Source organism: Pelmatolapia mariae, linkage group LG7, assembly GCF_036321145.2.
Source record: "Pelmatolapia mariae isolate MD_Pm_ZW linkage group LG7, Pm_UMD_F_2, whole genome shotgun sequence".
Taxonomy (NCBI): domain Eukaryota; kingdom Metazoa; phylum Chordata; class Actinopteri; order Cichliformes; family Cichlidae; genus Pelmatolapia; species Pelmatolapia mariae.
The window spans coordinates 59,020,528-59,032,859 of NC_086233.1; the positions used below are offsets into that span (position 1 = coordinate 59,020,528).

The window sequence follows — 12,332 nt, forward strand, 5'->3', positions numbered from 1 at the left end:
AACTTTGTGGCTTGTGTGAACTAACACTTGTCTCAGTTTACATCATCTGTGGGCACTTGAAGTTTGACCTACATGTGTCTTCACTGTTTGAGAATCGAGTAGATGCAAACGGTATAACAGTGGAACTGAAAATCAATGGAGAAGGTGTTGTAACAGTATTGAAAGACACTGTGTTGCATACAAGGGAGGAATTAGTTCTCTAAAAATTCAATACACCAAGTCTTCCTTCTGTACTTAAAGCTGGAATCCAAGAAAGAAAGAAAGAAAGGGTCAAGTTCAAACCAAGGATCTCAACCGATCACAGAGGACAGACATGCATGTATTATTATGGCATTTGAGCAGCTGGCTCTCCATCTCATTAGCCTTAAATTCAAGCTCACAAATGACAAGTGAAACACTTTGAATGTCACACTTTAAACTAATGGAGTCATGTATATTCAACAAACAAACAAGCCTGAAGTCCTTTTTTCCCCGAAAGCATGTTGGTGTGTTAAACTTAATGAAAAGAAATTTCTGCCTGTGAATTAATTTTTTTAAATCCTGAATTCTTGATAAGATTTAGCAAACTGAAGTCAAGCTATGCACAATTTCACACCGAAACTGTGTGTTAATGCTTAGTTCTGCACAAACACCTGCATGCTCTCTTTTACTCTCCTCTTTCTGTTTCACATAAATGGGGGCACAGCTGAGCTGAATGGGGTGTAATAGAAGCCAGTTCTTCATGTCACTGACCGTATACTGTACACAACAGGTAGACAGCAGGAGCTCTCAGCAGCACTCATCTCTGGCCCCCATTTATAATCTCAGGCTTTCTGCAGTTTTCCACCTCACATTTTGCACCACGTCCATATCCCTGTTTGCTTTGCCTTCAAAAAGCAGTACCTTTAAATCTATTTGGTTATTGCATCATATTTGTACAAGTTCTGCTGTGTGCCTTCATGCTGCTGATACTCTGTATCCCTGAACAGACTTTTTAGGGGTTTTTCAGTATAATAACATGCCCCCTCCCTCCATCACGTGTCTTAGGTCTTCTCAGTAAGTATGCACAAGACACATGCAAGTATGGGATCATTCTTATCATTAGTTGCATTTGATGTGTTTGTCTATATATCACACCAAAAATGAATATTAATGCTTTCCAGAAACTTCCTTGTTTCTTGTCTCATTGTGGTGCATGTAAGGGGCGATGATTTTCAAGTCACTGGAGGAGAGTTGGAGGCAAGGAAGCAAAAGTTAGCATAGTGAAAAGCACCCCATGACTTGTCACAGAAGAGAATAGATCTATTGATGGCAGCATTGAACTTGTAGAAGTGCCGCTTTCGTGCATTCTGGTTTACTGTCATGGTTTGCTCAGACACTTAATGGAATAGAGACATCATTTATGCTACTTTTGCTTTACCTACCAAGACAACTGTAAGTGTTTTCCATGACAAAAGGTCTACTATGTCAGCATTCATGTGTTTATCTATGTCTCTGTGAAGGACCCAGCCGACGCTTTAAACGAGTAGTGGAGACGATTCAGAGCCAGTTGTTAAGCACACACGATCAGCCTGGGGTCCAACAGCTTTCCGGTGAGTAAGAATTCCTTATCAAAAAAATATAAAAAAAGAAATTCCAAACCTTTACCAAAACCTCTTCACCCATTCCCCTACCGCCTCATCTGCCCATCCCGCCCCTTGATGAGCTACACTCGCCGCTATAGCTAAGCTAAATCCAACCCGTCTTCTCAGTATGCTTGAAATCCTCAAGCCACTCTCTGCTTCTCCAATCGGCTTCCTTTGCATGCCCGTGCCTCAATGCTATGAAAGGGTGGGAGCTGCTCTCAAGCACCGACTGCGGGTCAAATGTTGTCTCTCTGCCCACTGGCAGTGAAGATTAGAGTAGAGGTAGGGTAAGCCGATTCGCATTCTGTTACTCCTACTTTCAAGACTGATCACTGGAGCCTGTCACCATGGCAACACCTCTGCCCCTTAACGCACTCCCACATTGCACTGCGCCAAATAGCGACACCACACCTGATAAGTGCAAAATCTAGGCATCCCGTGCGCTTTCACTCTCTGTATGTTCACCAGTCCACCGCTAAAAGCAAGGTACAAAAACCTCTGAGGTCAACAATCATCATCACCCAGCCATTCACATGTGAACTTGATGATATTAGTCTCTCTTTCTTCTTTTTCTGCCATTGTGGCTCGATACTGTTTCATAAAAGTGAAGTCTGGATGATGAAGAGTCATAGGGCTCCAACTCACCCCTTTCTGCTCTTAAAATGTTGACTCTTTTGAATCATTGTGAGCTGTATGCATCTCACTTGCCATCCAAGAGCTCCATCTGCTGGCCAGACAAGGAAACAACATCAGGAGGAAACGTTACCAGTTGTGAACCATGTCTGCGTCTTTCTCTGTCCTCTTAAACTCATTTCCAGTTCCATGCCAGGTCTTGGTAGCATGTCCCACTACAGTTTTTTAAGTGTGAGCTGTGTCTTTGCTCTGTGTCTTTTACGCAAAATTACTCTCATTGGCACTCAGAAATGAACAGCAGTCACGACAGCTGTTATGATATTTAACAGTCTGTTATCATTGCTGTGCCTCAGTAAGTTTACCAATTATTTTTGATCTTTTTATATCGTGCAGCTCATTACCAGGCTGAGGTGTGGGAAGGGTAAAATTACAATAAGTTACATTAGATTAGGTTTTAATGGTGGTGGGGGTTTTGACGAAGTGGGCTGTCTCTGTGGGAGAGATGACATTGTTGGAGTATAATATGAGAACCGCTTAAAGAAATAGATGGATAGATACTGAAAAGTACACTACTTTTAGTTTGTGTTGTCCGAGCTGATACAGTTAGTATTAAAAGTCAAAGTAAGTTATTTTTGACAAAGGCTAATTGAATGAATTAATGTCTTTACGGCATCATGCTGAGAAGCAATCAACATGAAAACAATCCTATTCTCCTCCTCTCTATTTACTTTGACCCACTTACACACCTCTAGTAGTACCTGAACAAAAGGGATTTAAAAATAAAAGTCAGTGACTGCAATTAAGAATAGAAATTGATTTGCATAACAGTGTGTCAAAGGGCTTTGTCAAAACCTGGTCATTAATGCCCCTAATCACTAGTGATGACAGCATTTCTGAGACCTGTACTTACGAAGAGTAAGGAGGAATGCAGAAAGTAAAATGTAGGTATATTCATTCAGATAAAGATGCTTTTGAGAAAAGGCAATATTATGTGGTCTGTTGTAGTCTTTTCAAAACACAGATTCCCAATCCGGAAAGTTAATTGACTAATGTGGAATTAGAAGTATAAACATGGGGAAGAAGTTAGCTACAGCCATATTCCAGCAGGATAATGGATCAGTAGAAACTACTACTGGCCTTCTCACATGTGCGCTTGCATGCAATTGCTCATTAATCCGTATATGACAAATTTTCTAATTTACACAATACTGCAGGCAGTGTCATACTGGAAGTACATACAGACTGATAACAGAACGTTTTACCTCAAGAAAAGAAATTATATTTTATAATCTACATTTTGCTGATGTGTAGACACAGCATGTTTGTGCGCTTTATTGTCCGTGTAGCTCCTCAGTCTGTTTTTTTTTTTTTTTTTTTTTTTTACTGATGCTGTAACTGTTTGCTTGGACTGCAAAGAAGTCAGAAACAGTCTTGTTTTTGACTGATCAGTCACGATTATGCGGACCATTAACAAAAGGACCATCACCTCTTTTTTTTTTTTTTTTTTTTGCTTCATTTCTTATGTTTGGTGTACTTAATGCTTATCTGCAATGGGATAATTGTATAATTTGCATGCATACTGTTGTCCATACGTACACACACTGCAAGTGTTTCCTCTTTCTGAGGTCCATTCTGGTCTCTTACTGTGTTATGTACATCACTATGAACAATTACCACAAGGTAGACAGCCTCACTAATGAGAAGTCTATGTTGCCCTTCAGTGCTGTGGTTATGATATCAAAACACAGTAAAATTGTGTATTAGAGAATACAGCATAAATAGTTCACAATGAAGTAAAATTTGAGGAGTGATTTAAAAGTAGATACTTCCAAATCTAATTTCCTCTGGTAAGGAGTTCCATGGATACAGAACTCTATATAATTCGGGAGGCTCTGTCATGAGGAGTGGGAAGGTTCATAAGGTGTGTGTATGTCTGTAATGGAGATGGGACTGAAGTTGTATAAGTATTTAAAAATAAAATGAATGAAATTTAAGTTTAAGGTCAATTCTGTGTATAACAGGTGGCTAGTGTGGTGTAGCATGGATAGAAGTAACTTCTCTGAATTTGTTAGAAATCTGACAGCTAAGTTTAAACAATCAGAGATGCTTTTTTGGATGTGGTCCCTGTAGAGGGAATTACAGTAGTCTAAAAGTGATGATGTTTCCTTGAGGTTTAAGGAAAACTAAAAAGCTTGCCAGCTTCTAGCTGGTAAAAACACGACTCATGATTAGTATGTCAAACCAAACGTCTGACACACCTACATTGAGGGTGTGTCAGAGGTTTGATGCTGGAGGACAGGTTTCCAAGACTTTTTATGTTTCAGGGGGAGCAGTAATGCTTCATTGACAGGAAGCGTTTCCTTGAATTTCCACGCTTTCTCATTTTTCGCTTCTATCATCTTGTCTGTCTTGCTTCTGGCCAGCCAAACTCGTTCAGACACACTGGACACTATATCGACTTAATGGGCACTTGTGTTTTTTTCCGTGGATTGCGCTGAAACGTATGCATGATTTGCCGGGGCTAATGCATTATGTGGTCTAAACACGGCTGCTTCGGCAGTTCTCATCCTTGCACAGTGTACGTGGGTCTACCACCTCCTCGCCTCTGCTCGCTCTGCCTTACATGTAGCCATGTCTCTATCCTGTGAACCCCATTGTTCATTAGTTTGTTTCTTCTGTCTTCTCTCTTTCCCCCCTTTTTTGTCCTCTTTTCTTCCCATCTGTGTACCTAGGCAGCCCATTGAGTAACTTCTTTGACGTAATTAAACAACTTTTTTCAGACGAGAAGAATGGACAGGTGCCCTACCCCCCTGGCACGCCCTCCAAGCACTGCCCCTCACCCATGCACGTCCGGAGGCATGACCCAGAAAATAATGACACCAAATTCCCCGCTGCAGGCCGAGACAGAGCCCACTTTTCGGTGGCATCTGTGGGGACACCAGAGGAATCTTAGATCGTGGCGCTTTGTAGCCATCCCAGTATCACTTTAAGCCAGAGACACAGAGAGAATATGCTATCTGTACATAGCTAGATATATATATAAATCATTTATGGACATCTTTTCTATAAAACGACTTTATATAGATAGAAATATATTAAAAGAATCAAAGTGATATTTTGCAAACAACATGTTGCACCGACACAACAGACACACACCCTTGCCATTCCACTCCCCTTTCCATTACCCCTCAGTGTCCACCATCATTACCACCCCTGTACCCTAACCATCTAATCACCTGTGGGCCTCAGTTGTTTGCTCCCATGCTGCTGCTAACCTGTGTGATGACCTGACTTGTTTCTGATACCAGGAATTATCCAGAAAACCTATTAAAGTCCATCCTCCTGCTCCCTGCTCCATTCGCCCTCCCTCGACCACCCCTCCACACCCCTCCAGCGTGCCAAGAGAGACGGACAATTGTTGACGGAGGACTCTTCTTATAGCGGTGTGCTGGGGGAGGGGTTACCATGGAAACAGACCCTTCATGCAGACTTCTACCTTCATCTTCCTCTGCACCCCGACTCCACCCCTGGCAGCCATCAGTAGAAGTAGACAAAAAAAAATCCTGTAGTGTTCCCGTTCTTAGAAACACACAAGCACACACATCCCAGTAAAAACAAGACCACTCGCTCCCCTCACCAGCTATCCCCGTTCTCTGACCTCAAGGAGCATTTGCTAATTGGAAAACAAGCATTATTCAAAAACACTACAGATGCCACATACACAAAACATACACACGCATACACGCACAGATCCAGTATGCACAAAAACTCTGGGATGTATCAACAATGATGAACAACATTTTAAAAAAAAGAAGACAACATGCAGAAACACGAGGAGGAGAGAAGGGAGAGGAGTTTTGTGGAAAGCCCAAACAGCCGACACGGATGCTTGCTGGATTGTATTTGTTTGCTTTTTATTATAATGTACTTTCTTTGTGAAGAACTGGGTTTGAAATACTAACTGACTTTATTAGACTTAATACTATTGCTGCAAAACAGACTGGAATTGTGTTTTCAGAGAGGAGTTGGGTGCAAGCAGAACAGGGCAGCGGGGGATATTAAATGATAGTATAGGGTTGGGGGAGGGAAGTGGGTGGATATTCGGGTATTTAAAATGAATGATCTATTCTGTTGTACAGACTGATATCATTTCTTATGTAAAAAAAAAAAAGAAAAAGAAATGTCTAGTTGTGACACTGTTTAGATACCATAGGAACAGGTTGGTAAACCTGAGCCTGCCACTTACTGTCATTTTAAATTCTGTGTATTTTTGTTACATGATCATGTACGTCTTTGTTTGATTGACCCAATAATGATCCAAACATTCCTGTTTCCTATTATCTGCAGCATTTTTTCTTTGGTTTTCATTTATACCTCTCTCTAGTCTCACTTACCAGCAGTAGGAGTAGAGAAACAAACGAAAAAATGACGTGATAAATGCAACTGTGGATATTTTTGTATTGTTGTCCTTATTTATTCATGTTTGTTCATCTCACTGTTTGATTTCCTAATTTATTATATCTTGGCTATTTATATGAACAAAGCTGTTAGGTCAGTTGAATGTTATTTATTACCCTCTTGTGTGTTCGTAAATGGGACATTTAAAGAAAAAAAAAGAACTTTTATTTCCTTTGCTTTGGTCTGACTTTAACTGAATTATGTGAACTTTGACAAGTCATAAATTCTCTTTTCCATGCTCTCTCTGCAGAGGGAAAGAGAACTTGTGGGAACTCTTGGAAAAAAAATGATTTACCAGTAATTTAAGAATGTAGACTTAGCCTCTTTTTCGAGAGGGAATATGCTCTTCTATTGATATTTGTCAGTTTCATATTATTGTGCGTGTAGGCCAGGCTGGAGAAGAACACCACAGATCCTGATCTGCTTCTTCTCTTTGTAAATAGACAGACAAACCGTGGGGGTTGATTGTCTTCTCAACAATGCTGGGGATTCCTGCTCTGTGCTTTTAGCTTGTATTGCTGTGTGCATGTCAAAACATGAGCTTTTCTTTGCATGGCTTTAGTGTTAATGTTCCATGCCAAACTCACTCCTTCTCTCAGCCTTCATCACTTCTCTTTCCACAAAACTACCTTTTAAAATTTAAATTCCCCTTCTGTCCCTTACTTTCCCACCCTTTCTGCTTTTATTTCTGGCTCTTTTTTTCTTTTAAATTGTTCCCTTGGTCTTGCTGATCTTTCCCTTCGTCCTCCTCCTCCTTATCTTGTGCACAAAGTTTTTGAAGGATGCTTCCTCAACTCTGTACCTCTCTCTGGAAGGCTCTGAGGTCTGGGCTCTCTCTACCCGTTAGTAGTAGAGGCACAGGGAGGGGATACCAGTACTACAAACACAAAGCAATACCCTGATATGCGCCCTCCTTTCTGTTTTCTACAATGGGAAGCTAGCAGCACTAAGGATATCCAATGATTCAGAGGCCTACATGGGTCTTTTGACAGAGCAGGAGCAAAACTGACTGTAATCCCCATAAAACATAACTGTGAGCATCTTCAGTGCTGAAACAAATAAACTCATTCAGTTATGGTGTGTTTGTTATCCTTATTTCTACCGGTGCAAGCAAGGGTAAGTGTAGACCAGAGAGGAAAAAGGTTTCATAAACAAAGATCGATGCAGTAGATTTTCCCCCCCCCCCTCATTATGTCACATGCCATGGATTTGTGGTAAGACTGTATTTCATATGTAATTATTTCCATTTTGTAGGCTTCCTCATTTGTAAATCTGCTGTTTTCCCCGATTCCAGGTGAGTCTAAAACAATTCACACATTAAATGATTTGTTTACCAGGTTTAATAATGTATCCAGCACAAAAACAGACTCTTGTCGTCCAAATCCCATGTTAGCCTCCGCAGCTGTACCTGTGTTGAAGCATTAAACCTCAGCATACACAAGCTTAATAAACTGTTAGAGCGTACCTGGTAAAACAGCAGAAGCATTTTTTCCATACTAATAATTTGCTTTGATTAAAATAAAAATAAAAAAGGGGACACCCCGTTAAATACTCTCACATCTTTTTCTCATTAAATAGAAAATGTCCATCCCACTCTTCTGAAATGTTTCATTACTCTCATCGTACTTAAAAAAAAACAAACAGAAAATAAAAACTTTTACATTAAAAAAGTAGATTTGTTAATCCAAAGCTTACATTGATGCAGGGAGTTTAAGGCTGCAGCCTTGCTCCCACTATGCAATACTATAGAACAGAAAGTTTAAAGTCCAGCATCAAAAGGCCACCTCACTCAATTCTTCAATAAAGGCTTCAGTCTGTTATCACTTTACATTGCTTCAGTCAAAACTGTGAGGCTGCCACTGATCCCAATCCTCCAGGGCAATTATTTATGTTGCAAGCTTTGTCCATTAGAGGGCAGCATTGTCTTATTATTCAGACTTTCAACTTGTTGCTTGTCCAGTAAAGCCTCGGGAGCCCTGGAGAAAAGGCATCATAGTTTCTTCTTCGGAACGCTGTACGTCACAAAAAACATTTTCATGGAGTGCTTGGCACAAAGTATGAAATGCCGAGTTGCCCACAGAGTAAATCACTGCCAGGCATCTCACCAATCTGTGCCCGTGTCAAAATATTGCTCCTTAACACACACAAAAATCAGATTTTACCAAGAAAACTTCTGTATTTGAAACACTTCAGATCTGATTCTGTATCAGTGAAAAGGTGAGACTTCTTAATTGCCACATTTATCCACTTATTTCTGTCCTCTCTCAACAGCATCTGCCATGTTGTCTTCAGACACGGGAAGTGACGTAGAGAGAGCGAAGTCGTTGAGCCAGGGTGGTCTCCAGCTCCTCCACAAGTGAGTCACCCCGGCTGTGCGCCAGCGTAGAAGTGGAGTTGTTTCCTTGTCGGGCCCCCGGGGGTCCCAACAGCAAGCTCCTAAAACTCTCTCTTTCCAGCAGGGCAGGCATCTGCTGCAAGAAGTAACCTTCACAGAACGAGCTCAGCTCCACCGAACCATTAACCTGACAGAAGAAAGGACAGTGAAATGACCAAATTTTATAGACCTAATTTATGTAAACCTAAATTATCAAACAACTTTTATATCAACGTCATATTTTCATGCCTGAAATAACACTGATGTATACATATATACTGCGCTCACAGTAGTGCAATCCAAGTCTATCAGTAAGTGTTACCTTAGCAGTTTTGTAGATGCTGACTGCATTATCTAGGTTGATATGTTGAGAGCAGATGAGTTCACAATGTCTCTGTAGCGCCCCCAACTGGAACAAACTAGCAGCTGACAACAGCTGCAGGAGAAAACATGAACATTTTAATGGAGGAAAAATAATGTCATGCATCCTTTCATTCTGTTTGCATACAAGCAATATTTAACTTTGTGTAACATTAATGGTGTAACATGTATTTGGAATTTTCTTTTGTTTTCAGTTCAAGAAGCTACGAATTGTCGATAAAAACTAATGAAAAAATGAAGAGAAAACGATTTTTAAATTGATAAATGCACAAAAACACAGGACATATTTGAAAGCCCAGCTGGTGTACTTGTGATAAGGGTACTATATTTCAAAATCAAAGTAACAGCTTCATGCTTAGAAAGGATTGGCCAGGCAGGACGATTGAACACAGTTGTTGTTTGCTCAATTGTTGCTATGAACACAAACTTGTCTATGTCAAGCTTGTAGCTAAACTTAAATTAAAAAAACAAAAAAGAACAATCTCCACTGTCAGCAAGAATGAGTAATTCATGTGAAGATGTAGAACTAAAGCTGGGATTTCTAAGATACCGACCCTGAAACAGATTAATGCGATTAACAATTCTTACCTCTAATAAGTCAGACACCTTCTTTTTCAGTGACTCAGTTCCTCCACAATACAGGTATGACATCATCATCTGTACAGAGGTTAGAGGTTTCTTTATAAGCAATTTGATCTAAATAATGTCTGTTTTGTCATATGCAACACATCTAAATAGGGAATGTGTTTGTTACCTGAAATATGTTGTACTTGACATCGCTGATCTCAATCTCCTTATCGGAGCTTCCATCTGATCCACATGATGCCAGCAGAGACTTGAATCTAGAGCAAAATAAAACCCTTTAAGTAAGCTCTTATCAAAAAGCCTTAAAATGCACTCTTGTACCTTTCTGCACTCACCGGTCAGAGGCAGTAACCAGAAGCACTCTGTGTGCGTAGAATGGTTTTCCCTCAACCACAAATGTCACATCTGACATCTCTTGGTTATTCAAAAAGTGTGGGTCTGTAGAAAAACATCAGCACATGCATAAAACCCATAACGTTCTAGTAACAGCAGAGTCATTCTGTACCCATTACTGCTGATAAGATTACCAAAACAAAAATATCAGACACTCTTTTACTAACTAATATTCATGAAAAAAAATCTAATTTACAGCCCAAGTGTTACATTTGTGTTGTTTTAGGGTTTGTATCACTGTATAAGGAATCTGTTGACGGTGACTTCAGGCTTAAGAAAACTGTATTTAAGCATTTACTGGTGTTTTAGATGTCAAAATGACTAATTATCACTAGCCAATACTGAAATCGGTGCCAATATAAGGCTATCCTCTTGGAACTCTGAGCATGTATATCCATATACTCTAAAGGATCATAGTTTCCTTACCCAACTGTGCTGAAAGAGTTGCCTTCATCTCAGGGATGGCTGGGAGGGGTGCTGGGCCAAAACAGTGACTAAAAATAGCTGCCAACTGCTGTGTAATGGCGTCACTCTGAAGGAAAGTAATAGAACGAGAAGAAGAGAAATGTATAATTAAATCTGTTTAACACTGAAAAAGTGTGAAAATCATACTCATGATCGCGTTTGACTGTACCTTTGTGGTGCGCAAAATATTGAACATAAGGGGCAGGCCTGTGGTGACCAGTTCCTCACAGTAGTCCTCCTCTTTGATTGTGGTAAAGTCTTTGAGGAGGGAGAGGGTGACCCCTGTCCTGGACTGCTGCTGGGCGCAGCGAAGAGATTCCAGCCACACGTGTAGTTTCCATGGCACGCCTGGTTAAATACAAAGGATTTATTATTTGGTTCTGTAAACTGGAAAAGTAGGCACATCCTCTTCTTGCCATTTGAAAAGTACCCATAGCATGCAGCTCCATGGTGACGTCCAGGTAGCCATGCTCAGCGCTGTAGTAGCTGGCCTCTTGGAGAGCCTTCATCCTGGCTTTGCAGAGCCTTGGTATGCCCACTTCTGGCATCGGCAGGAGACCATTGGAAGAGTTAGGAAGAGGGGAAAGATGGACGAAAGGGCAGATCCCAGCCGTCTCATCTTCAACCCCCTCAGCCAGGATCTCCTCCAGAGACAGGACATCCTCTTTGACTTGCTGCGGCTGAGTCAGTAGCTTTCTCAGCACGTTCCTGCAAGATAAATAGGAAGTAGGATGAGGGCAGAAAGAGGGCATGCAAGGAAGGAAACAAGAAAAGAAAGTTAGAAGGTGGAGGATCATTAATATCTGCCAAAACGGCAACATGTACTTCCAATTCTGCAACCCTGGAGTCTCCTCTCTCATTACGTAATCTATCACCCTCACTGAGGAATGTAAAGTGTTGAGTCTACATCGTGTTCACACAGACAGAGTGAACAGGTGGAGAAGTTTACACCACCAGCTGGTCTTCAGAAACAAATTGACTCTGAATAGAATGACACCTTAAACTTTCCTTTCACACTACAAAACTTTCAAGCTCTTCCTAAATCACACGATAAAATGTTTGAATCTGTCCTCACAGCACAAACTCTAACTCTAGTCATGTGTAATATAAAGCTGACAGATGCATTATTTCTGTGCTACGTGTGCAAATGTTTACAGTTGGTCTTCCAGTACTAGTTTTCAGCATATGTTCAGACTGGGGGATACATACCTGTGTCCATGTGCAGCAGCATGACTGAAGCAGTTCATGTCCTCATAGAGGGATGATGTAAGGGCGTTTCCACCATGGTTCTTTGATAAGGGGTCAGCGCCTCGTGCCAGTAGCAAACTCACCATCTCATAGTTGCCTGGGAAGCACAAATAGATAAATATTTCCACTTTCTTCATAAACTTACAGATAATTTATTATCCTTGTGCTTATTTTTCCCCACTTGTCCAGTG

The 12,332-nt window shown here is 40.8% G+C and overlaps 2 protein-coding genes across 13 annotated transcripts in view; one reads left to right on the plus strand and one right to left on the minus strand.

The window, feature by feature from the left end:
- Positions 1 to 9,309, plus strand: part of LOC134631552 (serine/threonine-protein kinase BRSK2) — a 175,206-nt gene extending 165,897 nt beyond the window's left edge. For 6 of the 12 annotated variants that reach the window (XM_063479984.2, XM_063479991.2, XM_063479985.2 and 3 more), the window contains 2 exons: positions 1,482 to 1,571; positions 4,970 to 5,952. In XM_063479984.2, the coding sequence (XP_063336054.1) occupies positions 1,482 to 1,571; positions 4,970 to 5,190 (311 nt within the window). In that variant the 3' untranslated portion in view covers positions 5,191 to 5,952. Of the gene's footprint in view, positions 1 to 1,481; positions 1,572 to 4,969; positions 5,953 to 7,949; positions 7,990 to 8,966; positions 9,076 to 9,154 lie in introns of those variants that run through there. The other 6 variants (XM_063479986.2, XM_063479993.2, XM_063479995.2 and 3 more) reach the window with 4 other exon arrangements.
- abtb2b (ankyrin repeat and BTB (POZ) domain containing 2b) overlaps positions 8,984 to 12,332 on the minus strand; it is a 37,612-nt gene continuing 34,263 nt past the window's right edge. Inside the window, exons 9-17 of the mRNA XM_063479983.1 lie at positions 12,103 to 12,238; positions 11,324 to 11,601; positions 11,063 to 11,241; positions 10,855 to 10,960; positions 10,371 to 10,473; positions 10,205 to 10,292; positions 10,039 to 10,107; positions 9,392 to 9,505; positions 8,984 to 9,217 (exon numbers count right to left, since the gene is read on the minus strand). Of these exons, the coding sequence (XP_063336053.1) occupies positions 8,984 to 9,217; positions 9,392 to 9,505; positions 10,039 to 10,107; positions 10,205 to 10,292; positions 10,371 to 10,473; positions 10,855 to 10,960; positions 11,063 to 11,241; positions 11,324 to 11,601; positions 12,103 to 12,238 (1,307 nt within the window). The remainder of the gene's footprint in view (positions 9,218 to 9,391; positions 9,506 to 10,038; positions 10,108 to 10,204; positions 10,293 to 10,370; positions 10,474 to 10,854; positions 10,961 to 11,062; positions 11,242 to 11,323; positions 11,602 to 12,102; positions 12,239 to 12,332) is intronic.